Source organism: Tripterygium wilfordii, chromosome 4 (assembly GCF_013401445.1).
Source record: "Tripterygium wilfordii isolate XIE 37 chromosome 4, ASM1340144v1, whole genome shotgun sequence".
NCBI classification, from domain to species: domain Eukaryota; kingdom Viridiplantae; phylum Streptophyta; class Magnoliopsida; order Celastrales; family Celastraceae; genus Tripterygium; species Tripterygium wilfordii.
The window spans coordinates 12,921,138-12,947,789 of NC_052235.1; the positions used below are offsets into that span (position 1 = coordinate 12,921,138).

A 26,652-nucleotide genomic window follows, 5' to 3' on the forward strand; every position below is an offset into this window, starting at 1 on the left:
CAAAATTGACTCCACGGCAATACCCTGCCCCCGTAACACAAACTCCATTGCCGACTTGGACTGTAAATTTTCGTTGGCTGAACACTGGAATTGCCAACAGTGAAACCACTTCTGGTGAAATAAAATTATGGGACGCGCCACTATCCACCAAAATGATTACTTCGCGGCCCATAAGTAATCCACGCACCTTAAGAGTACTCTTGTTGGTTGACAGACCCAAAATAGAGTTCATTGAAAGCTCTAGATTGTTGTTCTCAGCAACTTCAGTTGGAAGGGTTTCTTCAATCGGGGTATCTGTTGTAGCTTCTTCCTCCTCTTCGTTATCGGAAACCAGCAACACTTGCAGAGCTCGATTTTTACAGCGATGACCGGGGTGGAATTTTTCATCGCAACGAAAACAAAGACCTCGTTCACGCCGCCTCTGAGTTTCTGCATCAGACAGGTGACGAACAGAATCGCGCTTCAGTCCTGGCACGGCTGAAGTAGTAGCAACGTCCGGCTTGGTGGATGGCAAGGGTCTTGAAAGCTCTACTGATTTTACCGGAGTTGGGGATGAAGCGCTGCCACGACTTGCACTGGATGAGAAAATACGGTGAGGTTGCAAGACTCTAGCTTGGGCCAAAACTAGGTTTCTATCTTCTACTCGCTGGGCCAACTCCATCAGGTCCATCAATGACAAATTTGGGCTCATTTTAACTTCAGCCCTAATAACATCCTTGAGCCCATTAACAAAGATCCCAGCCAACATCTCCTCACTGATGTCTTTCAAAGGTGCCGACAACAGCTCGAATTTCTCACGGTACTCAGCGACAGTGCCATCTTGCCTCAACGCCACCAAACACTCATATCCCGTCCCCTCTTGAGAGCTACGAAATCTTTTCAACAAAGCCGAACGAAAAGCCTGCCAAGTGACAATAGGAGTGCGTGATTCAACCCATTGAAACCAGCTGAGGGCCTTCCCTTCCAAACAGACCACCGCAGCAGCTATGCGGTCATGCTCCACCACTTGGTTCACCGAAAAATACCTTTCTGCTCGAAAAAGCCATCCTGCAGGGTCATCACCGGAAAATATCGGTAAATCAAGCTTCCGATGGTTAAACTCCCCTGCTCCTGTGGTGCGTGGTTCCAAGGGAACCTCTGGTGGTTGAGAAGACTCACCCTCCAGCTTGTCCTTTCCCCGTGAGGAGGTGTCGCGGACCTTCAAGAAGTCACGCACCTCTGCCAAGTATAGCTTCATCGTGTCCATATCATCCTTTAGACCGCCAACCACAGATTTCATTTCCCCCATGTCCTTCTCCAAAGCATCTGTTCGTCCCTCCATTTTCGTCTTGGCCATACCAGTACCGTCACTGCTTCGATACCAATGATAGACCACAACAGTTACACAGCAGAATAACACAGCAAGATCACAGCAACAACAATGAGGATGATTGGTAAACCAGAGAACTGTGTCTCTATATTTGATTGAAAGGAAGTACAAGAGAAAGTGGCATTGAAAATACAAAGATAAACCTAACTTTCGAGGAGTTAGGACCTCCAAAAGACAACATGTCTCCCACTCAATTCCAGACTGCCCAACCCACTAACTCTGCCAGACTAAATACTCAGAGTTTGTTACAAAACAGAATAGACCAATACAAAAGTTACAACTGTCTCTATCTTGGCCCTACACTTGCTGCCCACCGATGCTCTTGCTCCTTCTTGTGTACCTGTGAGTAATAAACTTATCATATTTTATTTTAATTTATTCCTCCTGTTAAAAAAATTTTCAAAACAGAGATTGCACGAATATAGAACCAAATCAGATAGAATTTCATCAAATTATCCATGATAGTATTTCATCAATCATCATCATCATCATCATATATATATATATATATATCAGTTGGTAATCTGTGAAATTCTTGTAGTATACAATCTTTATAAATTTTCTCCATCTGTAGATAGCTATCATTCTTCTTTCTAAATCAGGGTAATGGACATGGTGACCTCCATCCTTGGAAAAATCGGGGAATGTGCGTTGAAATCGATTAAGTTTCAATTTGCTTATCTGTGTACGTATGATGACAACATTGTGGCTCTTGAGCACCAACTTGAAATCTTGGAGAAAATGGAGCAGGATGTGCATGAAGCCATGGAAGCAGCAAAAAGAAATGGTGAAGTAATTCGAAAGCTCGTTCAACATTGGTTAACAAGGGTTGAGGGAGTCAAGATGGAGGCCAAAAAGTTCTTGGAAGACAATGTGAAAGTAAACAAGAGATATTTTAGAGGGTGGTTTCCCGATCTGAAAACACGTTACTCGCTAAGCAAAGAAGCAGTGAGCAAAAATGAGATGATAAAAAGGCTATGTGAAGAAGAAGCATTATTTAATATTGATGTTTCTCTGCCTGCACCTCCTCCAGGGATAGATTCCATGGCGTCCAAAGATATTGTACTCTTTGAAACAACTAAATTAGCTATGAAAGAGGTCATGGCTGCATTGAGAGATGATTCTACTAATTTTGTGGGCATACATGGAATGGGTGGAGTGGGAAAGACAACTTTAGTGAAAGAAATCGCTAGAAAATGTAAAGAAGAGAAGCTTTTCGAAAATGTGGCAATGGTTGTGGTGTCACAAACTATTAATGTTGAAAGTATGCAAGATCAGATATCAGAATTATTGGGTTTAGAACTACGAGAAAAAGGTACGATGGTAAGAGCGAGTCGGTTATGTGATCAACTAAAAAGTAAGAATAAGGTCCTTGTTATATTGGATGATGTTTGGGCCAAACTTGATCTTGCAACTATCGGCATTCCTTCAGGGGAAGATCATAAGGGTTGCAAAGTTGTCATCACCACATGTCGTAGACAGGTATGCACTGCCATGGGCGTAAGTGTCCAAGGTACAAGAATTGTCAGTCTTGATGTCCTAACTGAACAAGAATCTTGGAACTTATTTAAGTTGCAAGCTGGAGACATTATTAACTCTCCCACGATGAGAACTGTGGCAGAGAAACTTGCCAAAGAGTGCGGAGGTTTGCCTGTCGCTCTTGTGACAGTGGGAAATGCTATGAGAGGGAAAGATTTAGAAGAATGGAAAGAGGCAGCTCTAGAGCTCGAGAATTCGAGGCCCACAAACGTTGAAGACATGGAAAAAAATGTGTTCAGGTGCATCAAATTAAGCTATGATTATTTGGTAGATGAGGAGGCCAAGGCTTGCTTCTTGCTTTGTTGTCTATTCCCAGAGGATTATAACATTGAAATAGAGAGGTTGGTTAGATATGGGGTGGGATTGAATATATTTAAGATAATCAACAAAATTCAAGACGCCAGAAGATGAGCACATTCAATAATAAACAATCTTAAAGCCTCTTCTTTACTGGTGGAAAGTGAAATAGAAGGATGCATCAAAATGCATGATGTTGTCCGCGATGTTGCTAAAACAATTGTATTGGATAAATATCTTGTGAAAGATGGCGAGGTTTTGAAAGAGTGGCCAAATGAATTGAGTATGGATGAATATAATGCTATTGGAATCTCTTTGACGAGAAATGAAATCCAAAAGTACCCTGATTCTTGGGAATGCCCAAACCTTGAGATATTTGTAATGCATGACTGCAATCTTGAGCAAGAAATGCCAGAAGAAGTATTCAAGGGAATGAAAAAGCTCAGAGTTTTAGATCAAAATCGTAACGCTTACTTTCGAGAGAGAAGCTTGGAGCCATCACTTAGTCATCTCACAAATCTCCGGACATTAATTATTGGGCATAGTATTTTTATTCGGGGCATTAGCGCACTTGGAGAGCTAAAAATGCTCCAAGTTGTCAGCTTTAGATACTGCATATTTGAAGAGCCGCTGGATGCACTGAGGAAACTGAAGAACCTGAGGTTGCTAGATTTGCATTATTGTTCTAATTGTTCATCTCTTTTCAACTACACAAGAACACTAGCTGCAGATTGGAATTTTTCGCAATTACAAGAACTCTATGTGACTGAGACCATGTCTTGTACTTGTAGTGTAGCCGAGCTGATCAAATGTCATCCTCACTTAAATGTGTTAAGGATTTATATAGATGACATTAGTTGGATACCTGAGAACTTTGTCTTTCCCCACTTGGATAATTTTGCCATTCAAGTGGGCTCAAACAGATATGATTTTGTATATGACTCTTTTGAGAACATTTTGCACCTCGATGGCGGATATGGAAGGCTGGACATGGCGTTTCCAAATAGGATTGAGACATTATTGCCAGGTGTCAGTATTTTAAGTATTTATTGCTTCCATGGATTCAGAAACATCCTTCCCTACTTATTGGTTGGCAGAGACAGTCTCGGTGTCTTGAAAGAACTACGAGTTGCAGAATGCGATGAATTGGAGTTATTGATCAATACTGAGGAGGAAAATAAGATTTCACAACCAACTTGTTTTTTAAATTTGGAGGAACTGCAACTTCGGCATTTACGGAGCTTTAGGGGGTTGTGTGGCATGGTTCTTGTTGACATGCCCTACTCCTTTGTAGGGCTGAAGAAATTGTATATAGAAGGCTGTCCCAAAATGTTAAATATCGGCATTCCATTTAATTTGTTACGAAGAATGCGACAGCTTGAAGTTCTGGAAATATTTGCTTGTAAAGCAGTAGAGTACTTATTTGATCTCAAAGAAGAAGTAGAGGATGCTGTTGAGGAGGAGGAAGGAGTACTTGTCAATTTGACGGAAATGAGGCTACTATGGTTGTATAATTTAGTGCAGTTGTGGAAGGGCCCTATTGGATTGGTGCATTTGCGCAACTTGAAAACAGTGCAAATTTTTATGTGCCCCACATTGAAAGTTCTTTTTCATTGGTCTGTAGCCCAAAAACTTGAGCAACTTGAAAAGCTAACTGTCTATGATGGCAAGCAATTAGAAGAGATTGTTGGATGGGAAACAGGAGAAGAGGCTACTGGATTAATGCCCTTTCGCAGCTTGAAAAGGGTGGAAATTGTGTTGTGCCCCAAATTGAAAGTTCTTTTCCGTTGGTCTACAGCTCAAAGACTTGAGCAACTGGAAGAGCTATCAGTTTCTCATTGCAAGGAATTGGAGGAGATAGTTGGAAGGAAGACGGGCGAAGAGGCTGTTCATAAGGTGTTGTTTCCTGAATTACAACATTTGTGCTTGCGGAACCTTCCAAAACTAGTTGGTTTCTACACTGGTGACTTGCCAGGGAGCCAAAGCACGCCCAAGTTGGAGACCATTCATATGACTGGCCAGTATCCTTCGGTTAAGATAGCACTTGAGGGCAAGAACTTAGATACAGTCATAAAAGACCACAAAGGTATGCTTAAATGCATGTGTATTACTTGATTTCACTTCCTCATATATATACTCATTTATCCATCAAACCAATTAATTGTCCAGATGAATTTCTTTCAGGGCTTCTACTTGAAATTGAAGAAGAAGAAGAATAAATGGCGGCTAATGCTCTGCAGAGACTGGTATATGTAAGCTACTTCTTCTTTTTTTTTGTTCCTGAAGTTGATGAATTGTTTTGATTCTTTAATTTAATGGTAGGTAAAGATCAACTGCAACCACCAACAGAAAAACTATTCTTATGTGCGGTGGGTTCTTATCATTGGGTGCTATGGGTTTGGGTCTTGTTTCTGGTGATATGGGTTTAGGGTTTGTTTCTGCTAGTCTGGGTAGTTTGGGTGCTGATATATATACAATGTTGATAATGATTGTGGTATGATCATATTTATATTGTTCCTACCCTGTTCTGTTTCATCACTTTTGACTTTGATAGATATATATACGTAAACTTGTTCTACACCTGTTGTTCATTTTATATCTCGATTGTTATTGATTGCTCCCTTAGATATTCAAGTTCTTGTCAGGTATTATACCCCTATTAGGCTATTTAACTCACCCTTTTGTTTTGTCCCCCTTTCAGGTGAGTTTGTTAATGGCGACTAGTGTCTGGTGGCATGAGTGCAACAACGCCATAGATATATGTTTGTGGGTTATTGGGTATTGTTAGGATTTATTTATTTGAAAACTTTCGCATGTGTTTTATTTCGTAGGACATAATAAATTCTGTCTTTTAATTGTTGGATAAATTTGGGTTTTGAAATTCCAGATGTTTTATTTTCATAGAGACACAATTAATCGTGTCTATTTATCGCTAGTTGAATCTGATGAAATTATGAATTGAGATAAATGATTATGGAGGAGGACGTTGCATGATTTTTGGATTATCCAGGTTATTTTAGTAATTTTGCAGACTCCCTCTTGGACAGGTTAGGGAACCTTTTGTGCTGCCATCACCTACCCAGTTATCATACAAAAGGTCAAAGCCTCTTCTCTATATATTAAGCCTTAATTGCTACCGTATTATTTATAACTTTAATTAATGAAAGATATAGCTTCTTACTACAGCTCCCTCTATCTATCTTTATCCCTCAACCTTCTTCTTCCTATTCTCTAATCATCCACTCCTGCAGCTCCATCTCCGACATATATCAAAATTTTACAGCAGTATTAGGAATCCCACATCGGTTAGATGTGGGAGTTCCATTTACTTAACAAGAGGCATCCAACCTCATAATACTTGAGGACTCTTTTAGGGATAAAACTCATATGGGTCTATTCTTCAAATTATTAGAGTCTGAGCCAGATAAAAGCATCCGCAGATGCCACATTACTTGTCAAGCATAAATCATCTTGACATACCAAAACAGTAGTTGCTCCACGACCTACCAGACATCTGCCATTGAAAGTCTGAAAGAAAACTAAAGCTTCAGTATCATATATTTGGTCAGAAATAAAGCCTATCGCTGCTGCTCCTTCATGATGCATAAACAAAACTATAAAATCTGGAAAACTGGATTCCACAACAAGAAATTCCAGATCTAACATCTAGCAAATGCTAATGGTGAAATCCATAAAGAACCCATTTTCTTTAACTTTCATTACGTAATATGGGCCAAAACAAAGTTACCAGCACTACTACTTTTAGTATGTACAAGTCATCCTTAATTCCACTGCAACCAAGGAATCTGATGCTTGCTCTCTGCCTTTTCTTGTTCTTTGTTCATGTCATCACTTGTGAGCCAAAGCAGCAATGCAGCACAAAATGATGACTCTCTTCTAAGAAAAACTAACTCAAAAAAAAAAAAACAAAGAAGATGATTTTTTTTTCTCCGTGAAACCCTGTGTCTACGACCAAGTCGCCATGAAACCTGCACAAGTCATTCAGTTTTCTAACAACCAAGTAATAAATAGAAAGATAAAGGATATGTAATGTAGCTAGGACAAAATACCAACGAGATCCCTTCCAGTGATTGGATCTCTCAGCTTACTCAGTTCACTGATCATATGTAAATGGCCATTCCATCACCTCAAATTTGTCATGCTAACAATGTGACAGAGAAATCGCAAGTTGCATTTTTAAGAGGAGGTCAAATTCAGATCTTAGGTGGAAGGAAACTCCAAATATAGAGATGTGGACTCTCATCTTATAGGGCAGTGGTTAAAATGAACTGAGGATACTCCCGCACAGAGCATTTTATAAATTGAGGACCAACCTAGTAAAGGAATACCACTAGGGGCACAAAGACAGATTTATTTTCTGTTATACAACTGCAATCCTGCATATAAACTAACAAATGCTCCAAGTTTTGATTAGCGCCTCCAAACAGTAAAGTTGTCTTAGTATTATTTTCATCCTTCTACGCATACAAAGGGAAAACATTCAGTGTTTTATTTTCAAAACAAAAAGGTTTTGGCGGGTAGAAAACCCATACCAAGCCGACACCAAAAGCGCCCAATGCTAAGATCATACCGAGCACGCCTAGCTCATTAAGACATAATTCTACATTTTAAATTTGCTAATTGGACCATAGGTTAAGACACACAGATTTAACTATCAACCAGAAAGAGTTTAACAAAAACCATCTTTCAGAGAGTCTGGGAACAAACAAAAAGGTTGTCCTATGGACATGGCATGTTTTTGGACCTATAGTGCCTTCAAAATTTAAAAGTCGAGTCACTAATTCTTTTTTCAGAAAAACTGTACAAGAAATTCCTCCTGCACTACATATCTAGATACAATGGACTTAAGAAAATATCATGCCTCTTGTCAAACAAAACCTAACTTTCTTATGCTTCCTTAACAAGAATTTTTCTAACCTTGCCTTGCTGGAATCCATTCCCATGCACTCAATGAACCAAGTTATGTTGCAGCAAAGTATTGTAGAATTGACAATTGATAGCTAAGATAATTGAAACAACACCATAATAGTACAGAAGTGGTAGAAGTGTAGAACTTCAGGATTTTTCTTGTAAAACTCTACAAATATATCAACCTACATTAACTTGTCGAATTAGAGTACAAGTTTGCTAATATGATGTGATCGATAGCTTACCTCTGTTCACTTCCGCTTATACTTATCATAAGACCAATTTGAACCCTTTTGATAGAAAATCATCCCTGAAGAAGACATGTGAAGTGAGATACAAAGTCAAATCAGAACAGAACAAGAAGATTATATTGCAGAATCATAATAACCAAATACTCTTCAGATTGAAAATATTTTGACTACCACACTCTAAGGACTAGCCAAGTTACTTTGTGAGCCCCACGACTGTAACCACATCTCACTATCTATGGTGACTTATAATGAAATGGATATGACAATGGCTGGCATCAGTGTCAAGAAAATAACATAATGAAGGTAAGAAAATGGATTTTATGCAATTTACTTCCTTTTCCTTTTCTTCTTTTCATCTTGCTTTTCATTTTTCTCCCGCTCCAGCTTCTCCTTCCCATCACTGTTGCTCAATGGAACAAGGCTTCCTATACACAACTCCGCGCAAAATGATATTGGCGCACCAGCAATCCTCACCCTCGTGGTCCTTTTCCTTTTCGGATCATACCATACAACCTTCCGGTCTTCCTTCATGAAGAGAACCTCATCGTTCTCCTTTGAATAAGCTAAAGCCTTAAATAAATGAACTCTGGGTTGTTCTACCCTAAACAACCTACTCCACGACTCTTTCACTCCATATTCCTTCATCAGCCACACATCAACCCATGATTCCTTGTCATTGCAAAGAGCACATAAGCAACCTCTCAATACACTCAAATCCATCTCAAAAATCTCATGTTCATACTCTGGTTGCGGAACCACATGGAACTCTTCACTCCCAAGATCAAAAGCAATGATCAAGTTAGGCCTACCAATTTGAGGGTCCAGTGGCGACACCCAATGAAGAGCATTATCAACGAGCACACCATAACCTCTATCAGCAGAAAATGAATAATAATACGGGCTAAACAACCAGCGAATGCCAACAGGGAGGGTCTTCAGCCTTTTCCATGAATTAGTCTTCAAACTGTAAACCCCAACCTCAGGCTCGACTTCAGGATCCTGAGATAAACCCAAAATCACTCTCACAACTTTATAATCATCGTTCACTAAATCATAACCAAACCCGTAAAAAACACAACGAGACAACTCGCGCTGGAACATGACGATTGGCTCTCCGGGTAACAGATGGGACATCCTAGTAGAAAAGTTATACAAAGCCAGGTCTTCCTCCGAGTTACGCAACAAAACCAACCCATTGCAGCAACCAATTGCCTCCGTCTGCCATTGAGGCCCGGCATACAAAGGGTGATGGTCCATTCCCATAGCGGCATTAAGAGAGTCGAAATCGACTGTGTATAGATTATAGGATTTGAGCATGAGGTAGTGATTAGAGCCGGTCTTGAGGGAGTGTTGGAGATGGAGCTTAACAAAATTCGGGTCCTCGATCATGGAACGCCATGTGTTGGATACGCACTTGAAACGCACCAGGGACTTTACCGGAAGCCGTACTGTAATGTCGGCGATTACGTCTAGTGGTACCGTCGGCATTTTCGGGAGAGAGATTTTGCCTTCCATTAATATTCGATGGAATGGTGACGGTTGGGACTTGGGAGAGTGATTTGTAGATCATGAAAACACTTGAATAAAACACAAATCATGGTATTGATTATCAATTAATATTCGACGGAATGCTGACAGTTGGAGGAGTGGTTTCTCGGCTGTTGGAGGTTTCTGGAGTCTGGAATTGGAAACGGGGAGGGGTTCCAATTCGGGCGAATTCTTCTCCAAAAATTATAGGAAAATGACTTGTATACTTAACATTTTCGTCTATATCCGATTATATTACATTGATTTTCGTTATTACGTTGTCCAATTACATGTTATGAAATGACTAAATCTGTTAGGGATATATAACGCTCCCAAAAGTTATATCAAATTATGATTTTTTTTTAAAAATGACATTAAAATTTAGAAGTAAGAAATTAGTATTTAGGATTTAGAGTTTAGAGTTTAAAGTTTAGGATTTAGGGCTTGATTTTTAATATTTAGAATTTAAGATTTAGGCTTTAGGATTTAGAACTTGGTATCTAAATTTTTTTTTCAAAATCTATTATACTCTAACATTATCAATATTAAAATACTTAATCACAAATTTTAATTTATGATTTAATATAGCTTTTTAAGAAAATTGGAGCCGGAGTTGGAACTCTCCAATCCCATTGGAAACAGCTCCAAACATTAAGCCAATTGAAATTGTTTCTGCAAACAGTAAATTTTGTGGCCAACCCGATAATTTGCCTAAACAAATTTGTTGAAGAAACAAGAAACAAGAATAGGAGGAGAAGTAATGTGGTGATGCTATACTCATTTAATGATGAAGTAGTTTAGGAATGTAGCGATGTTGTGAATGTTGATGCCGAAGAGGAAGGCGAAATAGATGTGTCGATATCAATAGTGACTCATTATTTAATGAACCATTTCTTCAGACAAAAGAAGATTATGTAAATATTTATTCAAAATATTACTTATCATATTTCATTACCCATTTTTCCTAAAGAATTCGCCACGATATATCTTATCTATACATAATATCCCGAAAAATGAATAGAAATTGTTGCTGCTACTTAGTATCGGCAGTAGATCAGCAAAAATATCTGAAAAGTCTCCAATTTTTTTTACGGGTGCATGAGAAATTTATTGAAAATACATGCATGAGGATTTATTGTGATTCTATGTTTGGATGGACTGGATTTGTGACTGAAAGTTGTGTGGGTGGATGTGATAGTCTTGTTGTTGTTGTATGGCTTTGTGTGTGGTTGTGATAGCTACACAAAATCATGAGACGTGATCACTATATGAGATTTATCCCCTTATCTGTTACTAGCGTGATGATACGGGGTATTTAAGAGCCACAACCTCCAAGGGAGAATTCAAACTGTCGTGTGTTACCGATTGGATGTAGATTATTTGTGACACTATGCGCATAGTATTTGAGAGTTACTAAATTGTCATGCGCTGCCGATTGGGTTGTGGATGATTTGTGGCACTATGCGCATGAGTTGAGATGTGTGATTGCATATATATTTGCATGCTTATATGTATGCATATTGGATTGTGATTGTGGCATGATCATGTTCATATTGTTACTGTCTATTCTTACATCACTCTTGAGTTGATTGTCATATCTGTAGACTTGTTCTACCTTCTGTTCTATCGGTTATGATTATTATTGTGGTTGGCTCACTTGGATATTTGTTTCATGGATAACTGGGTTCTTATCGGATATTATATCCCTGGCTATTTAGCTCAATCTCTATTATTTGCTTCCTTTTCAGGTGAATATGTAGATAGTGGCCACCCGAAGCATGAGTGATTTCCTGTTGATACAATTGTGGATTATTGGTAGCGTAGGGTTTGATTAATGAAGTCTTCTGCATGTTTTATTCGTAAAGACTTATTAATGTGTCTTAAATGTTTTCTAGAGGAGTTGGATTTGGATTTTATTTTGGATTTCAATAAATGAACTTCAGAGGATTTTGTATGTATTGAACATGTTTGAGTAGAATTTAGTAATTCTGCAGACTCCTCTCTAGGATGGGTCCTTATAAGTTCTCTCTATTTGATTAACCTAGTTTTGATGCAAGCTTTGGACAAGATTTGGTTTGAGAGCCTAACAAACAAGAGCAAGACCAATGACAAGACTAACACGACCCTGTCTATTATGCCGATCGGAAATTGGAGGTGTTGGAACCGGAGGTTCTTTCTCTCACATTATTTCACCTGTCCGTTCCACTTCCGTGCCGTAGGAAATGGGATTCGAACCATGATACAATCTTCTTGTATCATGGGTTCAAAAGCGGGATGGTGGAGGATGTGGAGTAGGAGGCAAAAAAAGAAGATGAGAAGACAGGGGATGAAGAAGAGAACCAACCACGTTAGCAACTTCACCATTATTAGTTGTTGATAAGTACTTGTTGACTTAATGTCACATCAACAGGACTTTTACCCGTAACCGTGTGAAATTCGTCAATCAATTATCTCATTTTGAAACATTGGATGATAACTCGATAACAAAATTTCTTTCAATGACTTGTTCGTTGCAATAGTACTGAAAATTATAATTAACCTAAGATATAGTAAAATATATATACACACACGATGATGTACACACAAAAGACCCAAGAAATTTGATCCGAAATCTGGATTAAATCCATGAGTAAATTCTGTTAAACCCTAATATCCAAAACTATGGCCATTAATGCCCGAAAAGGGAAAAGACTGTGCTAGTGGAAGAGACATGAATAGTTAGAGGGAGATTGCAACAAATAAGAATCATCAAGAGAATGTTCCCAAGGCCCTGGTGAACTTTTACCACCCATATGGGCTAATGTCGATTGACGCAAAATAAAATATAAAACGCTTTTCGACATTGTGTCGTGTTGGTGGTGCTGGTTTCCGGCAACTGGCTAGGCTCGATCACCATCGGAGTATTCGCTTCGAGCGTGTTGTGCATCAGCACGACAAAGAAACCGAAGAATAAAGAGCGATCCACAAAATCATTTTTGACACTTTCCCAGAACAGAAGTTGCTCCAAAACCTACCAGAATCTGCAACTGAAAGAAAACTAAAGCTTCAGTAAAGCCCATAGCTGCTGCTCGTTCATGATACATAAACAAAACTGTACATAGCAAAAGTGGATTCCACAACAACAAATTCCAGACTTAACATCTAGCAACGCTAAAGGTGAAATCCATAAAACAAAGCTACCAACACTAGTCCTTTTTGTATGTATGTACAAGACATGACATCCTAAATTCCACTGCAACCAAGGAACCTGATGTTTGCTCTCTGCCTTTTTTGTTCTCTTCTCATGGGTTCACATGTGAGCCAGAGCAGCAATGAGGCACAAAATAAATGGTTAGGGGGCAAATATTGAAATCCTGTTTCTACAGCCAACTCGCCATCAAACCTGCACAAGTCATTCAGTTTTTTAACAATCAAGTAATCAATGGAAAGATGAAGGATACGTAATGTGATAAAATACCATCGACATCCTCCCCCTGATTGGATCTCCCAGCTTACTCATTTGGCCTATCAAATGTAAATGGCCATTCCATCACCATAAATTTGTCATGCTAAGAACGTGACAGAGAAATCGCAAGTTGCATTTTAAGAGGTTGTCAAATTCAGATCTTTTGGGGAAGAAAACACCAAGTATAGAGATGTGGACTCTCGTCCAACCCATAGGATTTTAGAAATTGAAAACCAACCTAGTAAAGGAATACTACAAGCGGCACAAAGACAGATTTATTTTCTTCTATAAAATATAACTGCAATCCTGTGTATAAACTAACAAATGCTCCAAGTTTTGATTAGCACCTCCAAATAATAAAATTATCTTAGTATTATTTGTTACAAACAAAAATCCACTAATTTTGGAAACACACAAAACTAAAGGTAAGTCCACAATGGATGCCTTTGTACACAAAAGTTTGCTGCATAGTTGCTACAGAATTCAAGATGCATCCTTCTACGCTCCAAAGGGAAAACATTGAGTTTTTTCTTTTCAAAACAAAGAGGTGGCTGACACCTAAAGCACCCCATGCTAAAATCATACAAAGTACGCCTAGCTTATTAAGACATAAATCTACAATTTAAATTTGCTAATGGGACCATAGGTTAAGACACAGATTTAATGCTCAACTAGAAGGAGTTTAACAAAAACCATATTTCAGAAAGTCAGGGAACAAACAAAAACGTAGTCCTATGTACATGGCATGTTTTTGGACCTATAGTGCCTTCAAAATTTAAAGTCGAGTAACTAATTCTATCTCGGAAAAATCGTATAAGAAATTCCTTCTGCACTACATATCTAATAGGAAAATATCATACCTCTTGTCAAGCAAAACCTAACCTACTTATGCTTCCTTGACAAGCATTTTTCTAACCTTGTCTTCCTGCAATCCATGGGCTCAATTAACCAAGTTTATCTTGTAGCAAAGTATTGTACAAAAGACAATTTATAGTTAAAATAATTGAAACAACACCATAATAGTGCTGAAGTGGTAGCAACCATAATTATAATAATTGGAAAACGATGTTTCATATAAAAGAGCAAATTAGTTTGATAGAACTTAAGGATTTTTCTTGTAAAACTCTACCAACAATATATCAAATTACATTAACTTGTCGAATCAGAGTACCAATTTGCTAACGCAGTGATCGATAGCTTACCTCCTCCGTTCACTTCCACTTATACTTATCATAAAACCAATTTGAACCCTTGTGATAGAAAATCATCCCTGAAGAAGACAACATGTCGCGTGAGATACAAAGTCAAATCAGAACAGAACAACAAGATTATATTGCAGTATCATAATAACCAAATACTCATCAGATTGAAAATATTTTGACTACCACACTACAAGGACTCGTGAAGTTAATTTGTGAGCACCTCGATTGTAACCACATCTCACTATCTATTTGTGACTTATAGTGAGACAGATATGACAGTGGCTGGCAATCAATGTCAAGAAAATAACATAAATAAAGGTAACAAAGGGAAGTTTATGCAATTTACTTCTTTTTCCTTTTCTTCTTCTCCTCTTGTTTTTTATTTTTCTCCTGCTCCAGCTTCTCCTTCCCACCGCTGTTGCTCAATGGAACAAGGCTTCCAATACACAACTCTGCGCAAAACAATGCTGGCGCGCCAGGAATCCTCACCCTCCTGGTCCTTTTCCTTTTCGGATCATACCATACAACCTGCCGGTCATCCTTCAAGAAGAGAACCTCATTGTTCTTCTTCGAATAAGCTAAAGCCTTCAATAAATGAACTCCAGGTTGTTCTACCCTAAACAACCAACTCCAGGACTCCTTCACTCCATATTCCTTCATAAGCCACACATCAACGAATGATGCCAAGTCATTGCACAAGGCACATAAGCAACCTCCCAATATACTCAATTCCATCACACAAATCTTATATTCATAATCTGGTTGCGGAACCATGTGGAACTCGTCACTCCCAAGACCAAAAGCAATGATCAATTTTGGCCTACCAATTTCAGGGTCCGGTGGCGGCACCCAATGAAGAGCATTACCAACGAACACATTACGACAAGGATTCAAATTGGATTCGCCAGAAAACATATAATAAAACGTGCTAAACCAGCAGCGAATACCACCAGGGAGGGTCTTCAGCCTTCTCCATGAATCACTCTTCAAACTGTAAACCCCAACCTCAGGCTCTTCTTCAGGATCCCGCGATATATCCAAAACCACTCTCACAACTTGATGATGTCTAAAACAGGTCTACCCTATCAGACAAATCAGCCAAGTCAGACTGAGCTGGAATAACTAATTTCTCCTTTGCTGGTACGTGATCTCTTCCTTCCTTCCTGCACAAGGAGCGAACGTAAGCTTCGGTAGGGCCCCGAGGGTGTACTCGGGGGGACCTCTCCAACGCTCAAGTCAGTACGGTACTAAACTTGGGAGGATGGCTCGTTGCTTCGAGCGTTGCCTCTTGCTCAGTAAGTATTTTAGAGTGCAGGAGTTCGATTCCTTGTGCAGGAAGGAAGGAAGAGATCACGTACCAGCAAAGGAGAAATTAGTTATTCCAGCTCAGTCTGACTTGGCTGATTTGTCTGATAGGGTAGACCTGTTTTAGACATCATCAGTTTGGCGCCGTCTGTGGGAAGGAAGTACACTTCCCTAAAGAAACTCACAATGGTCAGATTGAGAAAGAATGTCGCTTCTACTTCAGAAACAAGCCGTCGAGTTAATGACCCTAATGCTCCCGACCGGGGGCAGGGTGAACACCCCCATCATGAGGAGGTAGAACACCAGGGGGATGTTGCTGACCGAACCAACCAGCATAACCAGGACGCTGGACCGTCCCAAGTACCTTGCACTCAGGAACAATTCCAACAACTTTCCCAGCAGGTGCAAATGTTGACTGAACTAATCATGAACCAACAGACACAAGTGAACCAAGAAATCCCGCACAATGAGGAGGTGCGAAGTTCACACTCAGGTAGGTCTAGAGAACCAAGCCGAAGGGTGAATCCCGATGGTACCATTGGAGAAAGTACTAAAAGGGGAACTACCTACAATGAAGATGTCGGTCGACACCTAGATGAGATGAACAAGAAGATTGCAGCACTACAAGGAGTGTCCCCAATGGAGGGAGTGTGGGACAGTACGTTGACCCCTTTAGCTCCTGAAATACTTGAAGCTGAAATGCCGCGTCACCTTATTGTTCCAAAGCTGGAGAAGTATGAAGGGTTAACTGACCCCTGTGATCATATCCAGGGTTTCAAATCAATGATGGAGTGTCGGGGGGCAAATGCCCTGATAATGTGTAAGATATTCCCATCAACCCTTTTTGGACCAGCAAGAACTTGGTTCAATCGATTACCGAGACACAGTGTGACTAGTTTTGGAGACTTGTCCGAGAAACTTGCGCTTCACTTCTCCGCCGCACGAAGGACGGCAAAGACTAGTTTGGATTTGATGAATCTTGACCATGAGCATGGAGAATCACTTCGATCATTTCTTGCAAGGTTCAATAGAGCATGCTTGAAAATCCCACATGTCCAGGTAGAAGTAGCTATTTCGGCCCTGGTAAGGACAGTAAGGGATAAAGCGTATGTACGCTCATTAACAAAAAAACGCCCGAAGACTATGGGAGAACTCTACGCTAGGGGAGATAAGTTCATGCAGTCAGAGGACATGATGAAAATTTCTCAGTTCTCTTCTTCCTCGGCCCCTGCCAAAAAAGGCTCGAGCGCCCTGGGAAAGACGGAGAAAGACTTACCCCCTCCAAGCAAGAAGCAAGGAAGAGTAGAAGGAAAGAATGACAAAAAGAAGGATGATCAATCTAGTAGGAAGACTGACCAGGGTCCAGTCCCTCGGTATAGTTCCTATACTCCTCTTAATAATTCATTGCATAATATCCTTCTTGAAATAAGTAACAGGGATATACTGAAGTGGCCTAAGAAAATGAGGGCCCCGGCAGAAAAGCGTACTTCAGATAAGTATTGCCTGTTCCATAGGGATCATGGTCATGACACTGAAGAATGTAGGCATCTCAAGGATGAGATTGAAGGCCTCATAAGGCGAGGCTACCTGAAGCAGTTCACTTCAGATAGAGAAGAAAAGAGAAGAAGAACCGATGGTGATGATAGGGATAACGACCGAAGGAGACAAAGAAGAAGGGATAGGTCTCCTCGTCACCAAAGGGGGATTGCTGGGACAATCGGAGTTATTGTAGGAGGTCTGGCCGCAGGAGGAGAAAGCTCCTCCGCTAGAAGGGCTTATGCTCGAATAAATGAAGTAAGTAAGGAAAGAAAGAAGCCGAGAAGGGATGAAGAAAAAATTATTTTCTCAGAAAAAGATGCTGAAGGTATCCAGGATCCACATGATGATGCCCTAGTGATAGAAGCAGTCATCGCAAATTTCACAGTGAAAAAGGTTCTGGTGGATAATGGAAGTGCAGCAGATATCTTGTTCTATCACGCCTTCAAAGAGATGAAGATCTCAGAAGAAAAATTGAAGAACTTTTCGGTTCCTTTATATGGGTTCGCAGGGGAATCCATAGTTCCCAAGGGAGTCATATCCCTACCTGTTACTCTGGGAACCTATCCAAGGACGGTTATGCATATGATCGATCTTCTTGTAGTAGATGTTCAATCCCCCTACAATGCCATCATTGGCAGACCATTGCTGCACAAGGTTCGGGCGGTGGTCTCTACTTACCACCTCAAAATGAAGTTTCCAACTTCTAATGGGGTAGGAGAAGTGAGTGGGGATCAGAAGTTAGCTCGAATGATGTACTATACGGACTTGAAGGACAAGAAGAAGACCTCCATATCAGTTGGAAGCTTAGATGTTCGGGAAGAAGAGAAGATACTGAAGCCAACACCGGTTGAAGCACTTCTTCCAATAACTGTGGAGAAAGGAACTGAAAAGAAGTTATTTCTAGGGTCTCTGTTAAATAATAAGTTAGCTGAGGAGGTAACCAAGCTCCTCCTCTCTAACATAAAGAACTTCGCATGGAGTGCGCATGAGATGCCAGGAATTAGTAGGGAAGTCATCTCCCACAGTTTGAGCATCATACCGGGGACTAAACCGGTCAAACAGAAAAAGCGTAACTTCGCCCTAGAGAGACAAGCTGCTATCAAGGAAGAAGTGGGGAAGTTACTTGAAGCCGGTTTCATCCGAGAGGTGCGGTATCCAGATTGGTTGGCCAATGTGGTCATGGTAAAGAAGGCAAGTGGAAAGTGGCGTATGTGCGTTGACTTCACGGATCTAAACAAAGCTTGTCCTAAGGACTGCTATCCTCTTCCTAAGATTGATCAATTAGTGGATGCAACTTCAGGCCACGAACTCCTTAGCTTCTTGGATGCTTATTCGGGGTACCACCAGATCAAGATGAACCCAAGAGATGAGGAGAGCACCTCATTCATAACTCCAGAAGGGACATATTGCTATAAGGTTATGCCCTTCGGACTTAAGAATGCTGGTGCCACTTATCAAAGGTTGATAAACCATGTCTTTGCTGATCAGATAGGAAAATCAGTAGAAGCATATGTAGATGATATGGTCGTGAAGAGTAGAAGGGCGGAAGATCATCCTTCAGATCTTCAAAAGGTGTTTAACACTTTAGATAAGTTTCAAATGAAGTTGAACCCAGACAAATGCGCTTTTGGAGTAAGCTCAGGAAAATTCCTGGGCTTCCTTGTCACTAGTAGAGGAATCGAAGCAAACCCAGAGAAGGTTGAAGCCATTCTTCAGATGGAACCTCCGAAGTCTCCGAAAGAGGTTCAGAGATTAACGGGAAGAGCAGCGGCACTTGGGAGATTCCTTGCTAGGTCGGGTGATAAGTGTAGACCCTTCTTCCAGGCCTTAAAAAAGGCCAAGGAATTTCAATGGACTGAAGAGTGTCAGAAGGCATTTGAGGGTTTAAAGGAATACCTCGGACATCCTCCTCTACTAACATGTCCAAAAGATGGAGAGGTATTGTACTTGTACCTTGCTACGACAGATCAAGCAGTAAGTGCAGTCCTTATCCGGGAAGAAGATAAAATTCAGAAGCCAGTGTATTATGTCAGTAAGGTCATGATAGATGCTGAGACTCATTATACCGAGGCAGAGAAATTTGCTTTAGCATTGGTTACTGCGGCTCGAAAATTAAGACCCTACTTCCAAGCCCATACTATAGTAGTTCTTACTGACCAACCATTGAAGAACATACTTCAGAAGCGGACACATCAGGAAGATTGATAAAGTGGTCCATTGAGTTGAGTGAGTTCGACATTCAATATAAACCAAGACATGCGATTAAGGCTCAAGCCTTAGCAGATTTTGTTGTTGAATGTCGTCGCCCAACCTTAGTGACACTGACCGAAAAGGACTACCCAAAATGGAACCTTTACGTTGATGGTTCTTCTAACCAAGAGGGTAGCGGAGCCGGAGTACTCCTCTTCGGTCCGGGGGGCATATGTATTGAACATGCACTTCATTTTCACTTCAAAGCGTCAAACAATGAAGCAGAATACGAAGCGGTACTAGCTGGATTGAGACTTGCTGTCGAACTTGAAGTTAAGTATTTGTTGATCAACAGTGACTCTCAGCTAGTAACTGAACAAATGAAGGGAGACTATGAGGCGAGAGGCTCAAATATGGTCAAGTACTTAGCTGCGGTTAAGAAATTACTGGCCAAGATTCCCAAGGTAGAGATCAATCGAATACCTAGGGAGGAAAATGCAAAAGCAGATGTCCTTGCTCGATTAGCTTCAGCCTGTTCAGCCAAAGGACCTACTTCGGTCAGAATTGAAGTACTTCCTCAACCAAGTATTTCGGCTGAACTAGAAGTTGCTCCGGTTGAAGCTGAACCAAGTTGGAAGGACCCAATCAGAGAATTCCTGCTTGAAGGGAAACTTCCTGAAGACAGGAATGAAGCAAGGAGTCTCCGGAAAAGGGCAGCAAGATATACTCTGATTGATGGAGAATTATACAGAAGATCCTTCACACTTCCATACCTGCGATGTTTGGCGCCCAGAGAGGCCGATTATGCCCTAAGGGAAGTGCATGAAGGAATTTGTGGAAGTCACATAGGGGGAAGAACATTAAGTTATCAGGTGCTACGTTGTGGATACTACTGGCCTACAATGGTGTCGGACGCCAAAAAGCTTGTTCAAAAGTGTGATAAGTGTCAAAGGCATTCCCACGTACCCCACCTTCCTCCTAGTCAGATGGTGCCCATTCAGAGTCCCTGTCCATTTGCTCAGTGGGGTATGGACCTTCTTGGACCATTCCCACCAGCATCGGGTCAAAGGACATATCTTATAGTAGCCGTGGACTACTTCACTAAGTGGGTAGAAGTGGAGCCACTTGCCACTATTTCTGAGAATAAGGTAATAGACTTCATCTGGAGAACCATTGTCTGTAGATATGGGATACCAAGAGCCCTTATTGTTGATAACGGTAGACAATTTGTTGGAGGAAAGATGAAGAAGTTATGTGAAGAATTGGGGGTTGATCTCAGAGTCACTTCGGTCAGACACCCACAAGCTAATGGGCAAGCCGAAGTGACAAACCGAGTGATCCTCCAAGGTTTGAAAACCAGACTGGATAGTGCCAAAGGAAGATGGGTGGAAGAACTACCGAGTGTGCTATGGTCCTACCGAACAACAGCACGGACTTCTACTGGAGAAACACCCTTCTCCCTGGCATTTGGCTCCGAAGCCGTGATACCTGTAGAAATTGGAATCCCATCTACAAGGATCATTAACTTCAATATCCAAGAGAATAATGAAGCACTTCTGAATAATTTAGACTTGGTGGAGGAAGTTAGAGAAGAGGCTCGAATCAGAACTGCTACGTACAAGCAGAGGACGGCCCGGTATTACAACCGAAGGGTCAAAGAAAGAAAGTTCAACCCAGGGGACCTTGTCTTAAGAAAGAAGGAGGCCGCAGGACAACACCCCGGAAAATTAGGGGAGACGTGGGATGGACCTTTCAAAGTAATTGAAGCATTCAAGGAAGGAACCTACAGGATTGAAGACCCAGAAAACCCTGGGAAGAAGATGCGTCCTTGGAATGCTGATAATTTACGCAGATATTTTGTTTAGTTGAACAAAAATTTTTCAATAAGTTGTTGCTTGTTAATCAGCTTAATAAAACAACAGTTCAGAAGTTGTTGCATAATCTCTTCATCCCAAAATAAGACCCTTCGGTCCAAACAAGACCTTCGGTCCACATAAGACCCTTCGGTCCAAACAGGCCCTTCGGCCCAAAACTTAGAAAAATTTTCTAAGTCTCAAAATTAGGCCACTTCGGCCCTTAGACCCTTCGGTCCAAACAAGACCTTCGGTCCACATAAGACCCTTCGGTCCAAACAGGCCCTTCGGCCCAAAACTTAGAAAAATTTTCTAAGTCTCAAAATTAGGCCACTTCGGCCCTTAGACCCTTCGATCTTGAAGTGTATACTTCATCCGAAGCCAACCCTTCGGCCACGACAAGTACTTCACGCGCGAAGTACACTTCAAGCATTCACAACAAAGTAGAGCGAACTGAATATGAAAAGAGAAAGATATCATTACCAAAAGATACTTAATCGTTTACACAAAAAAAAAAAAAAAAAAAAAAAGAAAGAGGAGCTAAATATCTTCAACTGAAGGAGGCAGTTCAGTCTCTGAAGGCTCATGCAGGCTAGCTTCAGGCTGGATAAGATCAGGAGGATTTGAAGGAGGAACATCCTCAGGAGTAAAGACACGAACTTCACCTGGCTCAGTTGCTTGAATAGGAGAATCACCTTCAGCAGGGATGACACGAGGAGGATCTTCATCGGATGTGACTGCGGTAAGGTCAACAGTTGAAGGGAGTTCATCCCCCTCCTCGAAATCTTCTTCAGAGTCCTCCTCATCTTCAGCCTGGCCACGTACTTCATCCTCAGCCCTAGCAAGTTCAGCATATATGTCTTCCTTTGATTCCTCCAGTCCATCCTTCCCAACAAGAACGGGGCAAAGCTTGTCAAGAATACTTGGATCCTGCCCAGCATCAATCAAAGCCTTCCTAGCCATCTTGAAGGCACCACGACCACCAAAGTAGCCTTCTTGACGAAGAGTCAATTTGAACTCCTCTGAAGCTTTGAACTCCCGGACCCCCAGGGCCTTGCCTTCAGCAATCGCCTTCACTCGGTCAACTTCAGCAGCTTTTGAAAGCCTAGTAACCTCAGCCTCCAGCCTGGATTTTTCCTTACGGTATTTGAGCTCCTTGGCGTTAGCAGCATTTAGAGCTTCGGTCCTCTCCGTCAGTTCGGCCCGAAATGTCTCTAGCTCGGCTTCAGCTTTCGCCTTCGCCATGGCAGCTGCTTCGGCCCTTTCAATTGCTACCGTTTCATTGTGAGCCATGTTCGCTATGCCTACAGGAAGTGTAGCAAGAACAGAGACAACCTACATAGGCATAATGAACTTCAGTACTTCGGGACCAATTTCATCTGTAAAAATACCAAGTCAAAAAAGGAGAACCGAAGTTAAATAAAATTATTATACCTTCATAGCTGCAACGTTCAGCTCTGACACCTTGTCTGACAAAGCAAGCGCTTCGTATCGACTGAAGTCAGCCGGAGTTGGAGCCTTCGCAACCATCCTACCCGCAATGGTTGGGTTATTGGCAGAATCACTCACCAGAACATCCCAGTTCGGGGTATGAACAGTGAGATCTTCAATATCCATCATTCGTGGAGGTTGGGTCACTGGAAGAGGGATGTTGACATAATCTGAAGTCCGAGAGGGGTTCGAGCTCAGTTGAGTCACCCTGACCGAACTGTGAACAGTTGTGGGAGCGTTGAGCACGTTGGCTGCAGCAGAAGTCTCTCCCGTTGTATTCTTCCTCGAACGCTTCGGGTTCGGCTTCCTCCTGTTTCCCTTACCAATGCCGTGCTTCTTGCCCTTCGAAGCCCCAGCGCTGAACATGTTGACGTAGTCCTCCATGCTCGCCATATCTGCACAAGGGATGACCGAACATGTTAATAAAGAAGTAATATAGACAAGTGAATTTCTCTAAGTCTAAAAAGACCAACCGAAGCACACCTCTCTGAAGAATGACCGAAGAGTAGGTATACGTAGAGTCAATCTTACTAAAAGATAGGTTGACCGAAGGGTTGGGAGGAAGGTAGGATTTTAGTCGGTCCAGTAAATCCCTATCTGTCTCATGCCTTAGCTCGCGAGGGTTATTGAAATGAAAGATGTGTGGAATGCCGAACTCAGTTCGAAAAGGGAGGTGTTCTCCAGGTTGAAGGGGCGCCTTCACAAAGAAGTAACCCTTCTTCCAATCCCTGATTGAAGCCTGATAACGAGGAGACTCAATGGGTGGCCGAAACTGGAAGTAGTATAGACCGACCTCCCTACCATGGCGACTTAATCTGAGAACGTGTTGGATGATAAAAGAATTGAAGGGTATAGTATATTTGACACAAAGGTTAAGAACGGTATTAAGGAAGAGCCAGGAGTTCGGGGCTAGAAGTGCGGGACAAATATTGAAGATACGGAAAAAACTTGTCAATGCAGGAGGATATGGAATCCTTGCACCATATTTTATGGAATGGAGCGAGACGGCGAATTCCCCTTCCTTTGGATGAAGGGGGTGTTCGTCTGAAGGTATACGACGGCATGCCCAGGGGATACCGAAGTCCCTCTTGATATTTGACACCCCATGATCATCCAATCCTGAACCGGATAAACATGTCGGTTCGGAATCAACCTCGTCTCCCCCCGCTTGTTGATTTGGGGGAAACTCACTTCGATCAGCAACTTCGGGATAATCTGACTGAAGGACTGAAGCCTCGTTAAGGCCGGGGGTAGGAGAATCGATGATATTCACTTCAGAGTCAGACGCAGTCCGTCCACTCGAAGTAGAGGAAGAGGACGCGTCCCCCGAAGAGGAAGATGAAGTGGAGGAACTTAGAGACATAATAAAAACAAAAACAATAGAAGGAAGTAAAGACTGACCTTATGGTATGGAAACTGAGAGAAGTAGAGATTGAAGTATGTTCGGTTTTGCAAAGGAAGGCTTCGGTCGGTCAGTCAGATTAAACGCTCTAAATAGTAAAAATGAGGCGAGTAAAAATCGAAGAGAACTGCAGGCCACCTATTTATATAGGAGGAAGATCTGATCTAACGGTGCGTAGGTTGAGACGCTCTGCATCCTTCGATCTTGTCCGCAAAGATGAACCGTCGAACAAACATTATTACACTCATACTCAGTTCATCATTAAGATACCTCGGTACGAGTGTGGGGGGCAACTGATATTCCCAAAATACCCCCACTAATGGGAGAAGGCCACGTGGCAGAATAAGTTCCGGTGAGGACAATACGGGTGACGTACCGAAGGGTATACTTCGGTACTCGACCGAAGTGTATACTTCTGCACTATCAGACCGAAGACCACACTTCGATAACCGTACTACAGAAGCATGTACGCACGAAGTCCAACTGATGAAGAGTCCTTATAGGACGCCAATTCTAGACAGAGTCTTACTCCCCTTTGGAAAGGGATACAGATGGAATTTACCATCCGAGAAACCCTCCGGAAAACCAATGAGAGAGAGTCTGACTCCTACTACAACTCAAACACTTCAAACTCATATATAAAAGGGGAACCTCTGCCCTCAGGTAAGGAATCGAACTCCTGCACTCTAAAATACTTACTGAGCAAGAGGCAACGCTCGAAGCAACGAGCCATCCTCCCAAGTTTAGTACCGTACTGACTTGAGCGTCGGAGAGGTCCCCCCGAGTACACCCTCGGGGCCCTACCGAAGCTTACGTTCGCTCCTTGTGCAGGAAGGAAGGAAGAGATCACGTACCAGCAAAGGAGAAATTAGTTATTCCAGCTCAGTCTGACTTGGCTGATTTGTCTGATAGGGTAGACCTGTTTTAGACATCATCACAACTTTATAATCATCGTTCACAAAATCATAACCAAACCCGTAATAAACATACCGAGGATGACACGACTCGCGCTCGTACATGGCGATTGGCTCAACAGGCAACCGATGGTACATCCTAGTAGAGAAGTTATACAGAGCCAGGTCTTGCTCCGTGTTACGCAACAAAACCAACCCATTGCAGCAACCAAGTGCCTCTGTCGGCGAATCAGGCCAATACAAAGGGTGATGGTCCATTACCGTAGCGGCATTAAGAGAGTCGAAATCGACCGTGTAGAGATTATTGTATTTGAGCATGAGGCAGTGATTAGAGCCGGTATTGAGGGAGTGTTCGAGACGGAGCTTAACGAAATCCGGGTCGTCGATCATGGAACGCCATGTGTTGGACACGCACTTGAAACGCACCAGAGACTTTACCGGATGCCGTACTGTAATGTCGGCGATTACGTCTTGCGGTACGTTCGGCATTTTCCGAAGATAGATTTTGGCTTGAAAAGTACTAATATATGGGTTGTGACCCTTTGACGTTTGGTGATCATGAAAACATTTAAGAAAAAGAAAAACAAATGGTATTAATTATTAATTAAAATACAAGATGGCGTGCTGACGGTTGGAGGAGCAGTTTCTAGTTTTCAATTTATACATGATAGTCAAAATGTTTCAATTCAGTCACATAAATGGTAGTGAGAATCTTGCGGATATGTCAGACCTATAGTGTCACGGATGATAAGCTGAAGTTGGGCGCAACTTCAGTTGGCCTTCTAAGATGAGGAGGTGGTAAGAGTTGCAGAGTGATTGCTTCTTGATTGGAGTTCGTAATTTAGCAATGTTTGATGAAGTCGATCTTCAAGTGGGAGAATTGTTGAGTTAAAGTGCGTCTTTATTAGGAGGGCAATTTCTTAAAGTCACTCAAGGATGTGAATAGATGTTTGTTCTACGTCTTTTGTAACTTAATCTCATATTGTTTTTCACTCTCTTGCAAACGGCCACCAAATTATAAAAAGGCATTCCAATTATACTTCAATTCTCCCTATTCAACTCCATAGATGTATGCAGATTGTCGAACCATATAAATATTGTGTCTGTTAATTTCCGTGCTCTTAATTATACCATTTGCATCATTCTAACCATAACACTTTTTGAGCTCCAAACTTAGCCACAACCTCATCCGCACTCTCAACGCCAACTAACTTGACCAAGTGATCCATGTACCACCCATCTTCTATACGACATTCATACACTTCTCACCAATTCCAAGACAAAAGAGAGAGGGCCTCTCTCTGCCAAAAATTTTGGCAAAGTCTACAAGAGGACAAGTATTTTTTTCTCTCTTTTTTATGCATTAGACAGTAAAAAAAAATGGAGGAAAGAAATCATT

The 26,652-nt window shown here is 41.5% G+C and overlaps 2 protein-coding genes and 1 pseudogene across 10 annotated transcripts; 1 reads left to right on the top strand and 2 right to left on the bottom strand.

Moving 5' to 3' along the window:
- The first annotated feature begins 1,975 nt into the window (after positions 1-1,975).
- LOC119996979 lies at positions 1,976-5,462 on the top strand (annotated as a pseudogene).
- Positions 5,463-6,809: 1,347 nt separating this feature from the next.
- LOC119996351 (F-box protein CPR1-like) lies at positions 6,810-10,091 on the bottom strand. Of its 2 annotated transcripts, XM_038842942.1 has the most exons (3): positions 8,717-10,091; positions 8,380-8,444; positions 6,818-7,194 (listed from the first exon to the last, which is right to left on the bottom strand). In XM_038842942.1, exons 1-2 carry the CDS (start codon positions 9,898-9,900, stop codon positions 8,405-8,407), a joined length of 1,224 nt encoding a protein of 407 aa, XP_038698870.1. In that variant the 5' UTR covers positions 9,901-10,091; the 3' UTR covers positions 6,818-7,194; positions 8,380-8,404. The 2 variants fall into 2 exon arrangements, with proteins under 2 accessions (XP_038698869.1, XP_038698870.1); XM_038842941.1 differs by having other exon boundaries at positions 6,810-8,444.
- Positions 10,092-12,397: 2,306 nt separating this feature from the next.
- On the bottom strand, positions 12,398-25,787 carry LOC119996168 (F-box protein CPR1-like). 8 transcript variants are annotated; one of them, XR_005467802.1, is made up of 5 exons: positions 25,280-25,787; positions 14,906-15,614; positions 14,560-14,627; positions 13,370-13,416; positions 12,401-13,294 (listed from the first exon to the last, which is right to left on the bottom strand). XR_005467802.1 is itself a non-coding variant. In XM_038842710.1 (4 exons), exons 1-3 carry the CDS (start codon positions 25,740-25,742, stop codon positions 14,588-14,590), a joined length of 1,212 nt encoding a protein of 403 aa, XP_038698638.1. In that variant the 5' UTR covers positions 25,743-25,787; the 3' UTR covers positions 12,401-12,938; positions 14,560-14,587. The 8 variants fall into 8 exon arrangements, 5 of the variants coding, with proteins under 5 accessions (XP_038698635.1, XP_038698634.1, XP_038698638.1 ...); XR_005467801.1 differs by having other exon boundaries at positions 12,398-13,294; positions 13,370-14,627; XR_005467800.1 differs by having other exon boundaries at positions 12,398-12,938; positions 13,160-14,627.
- Positions 25,788-26,652: the final 865 nt, after the last annotated feature.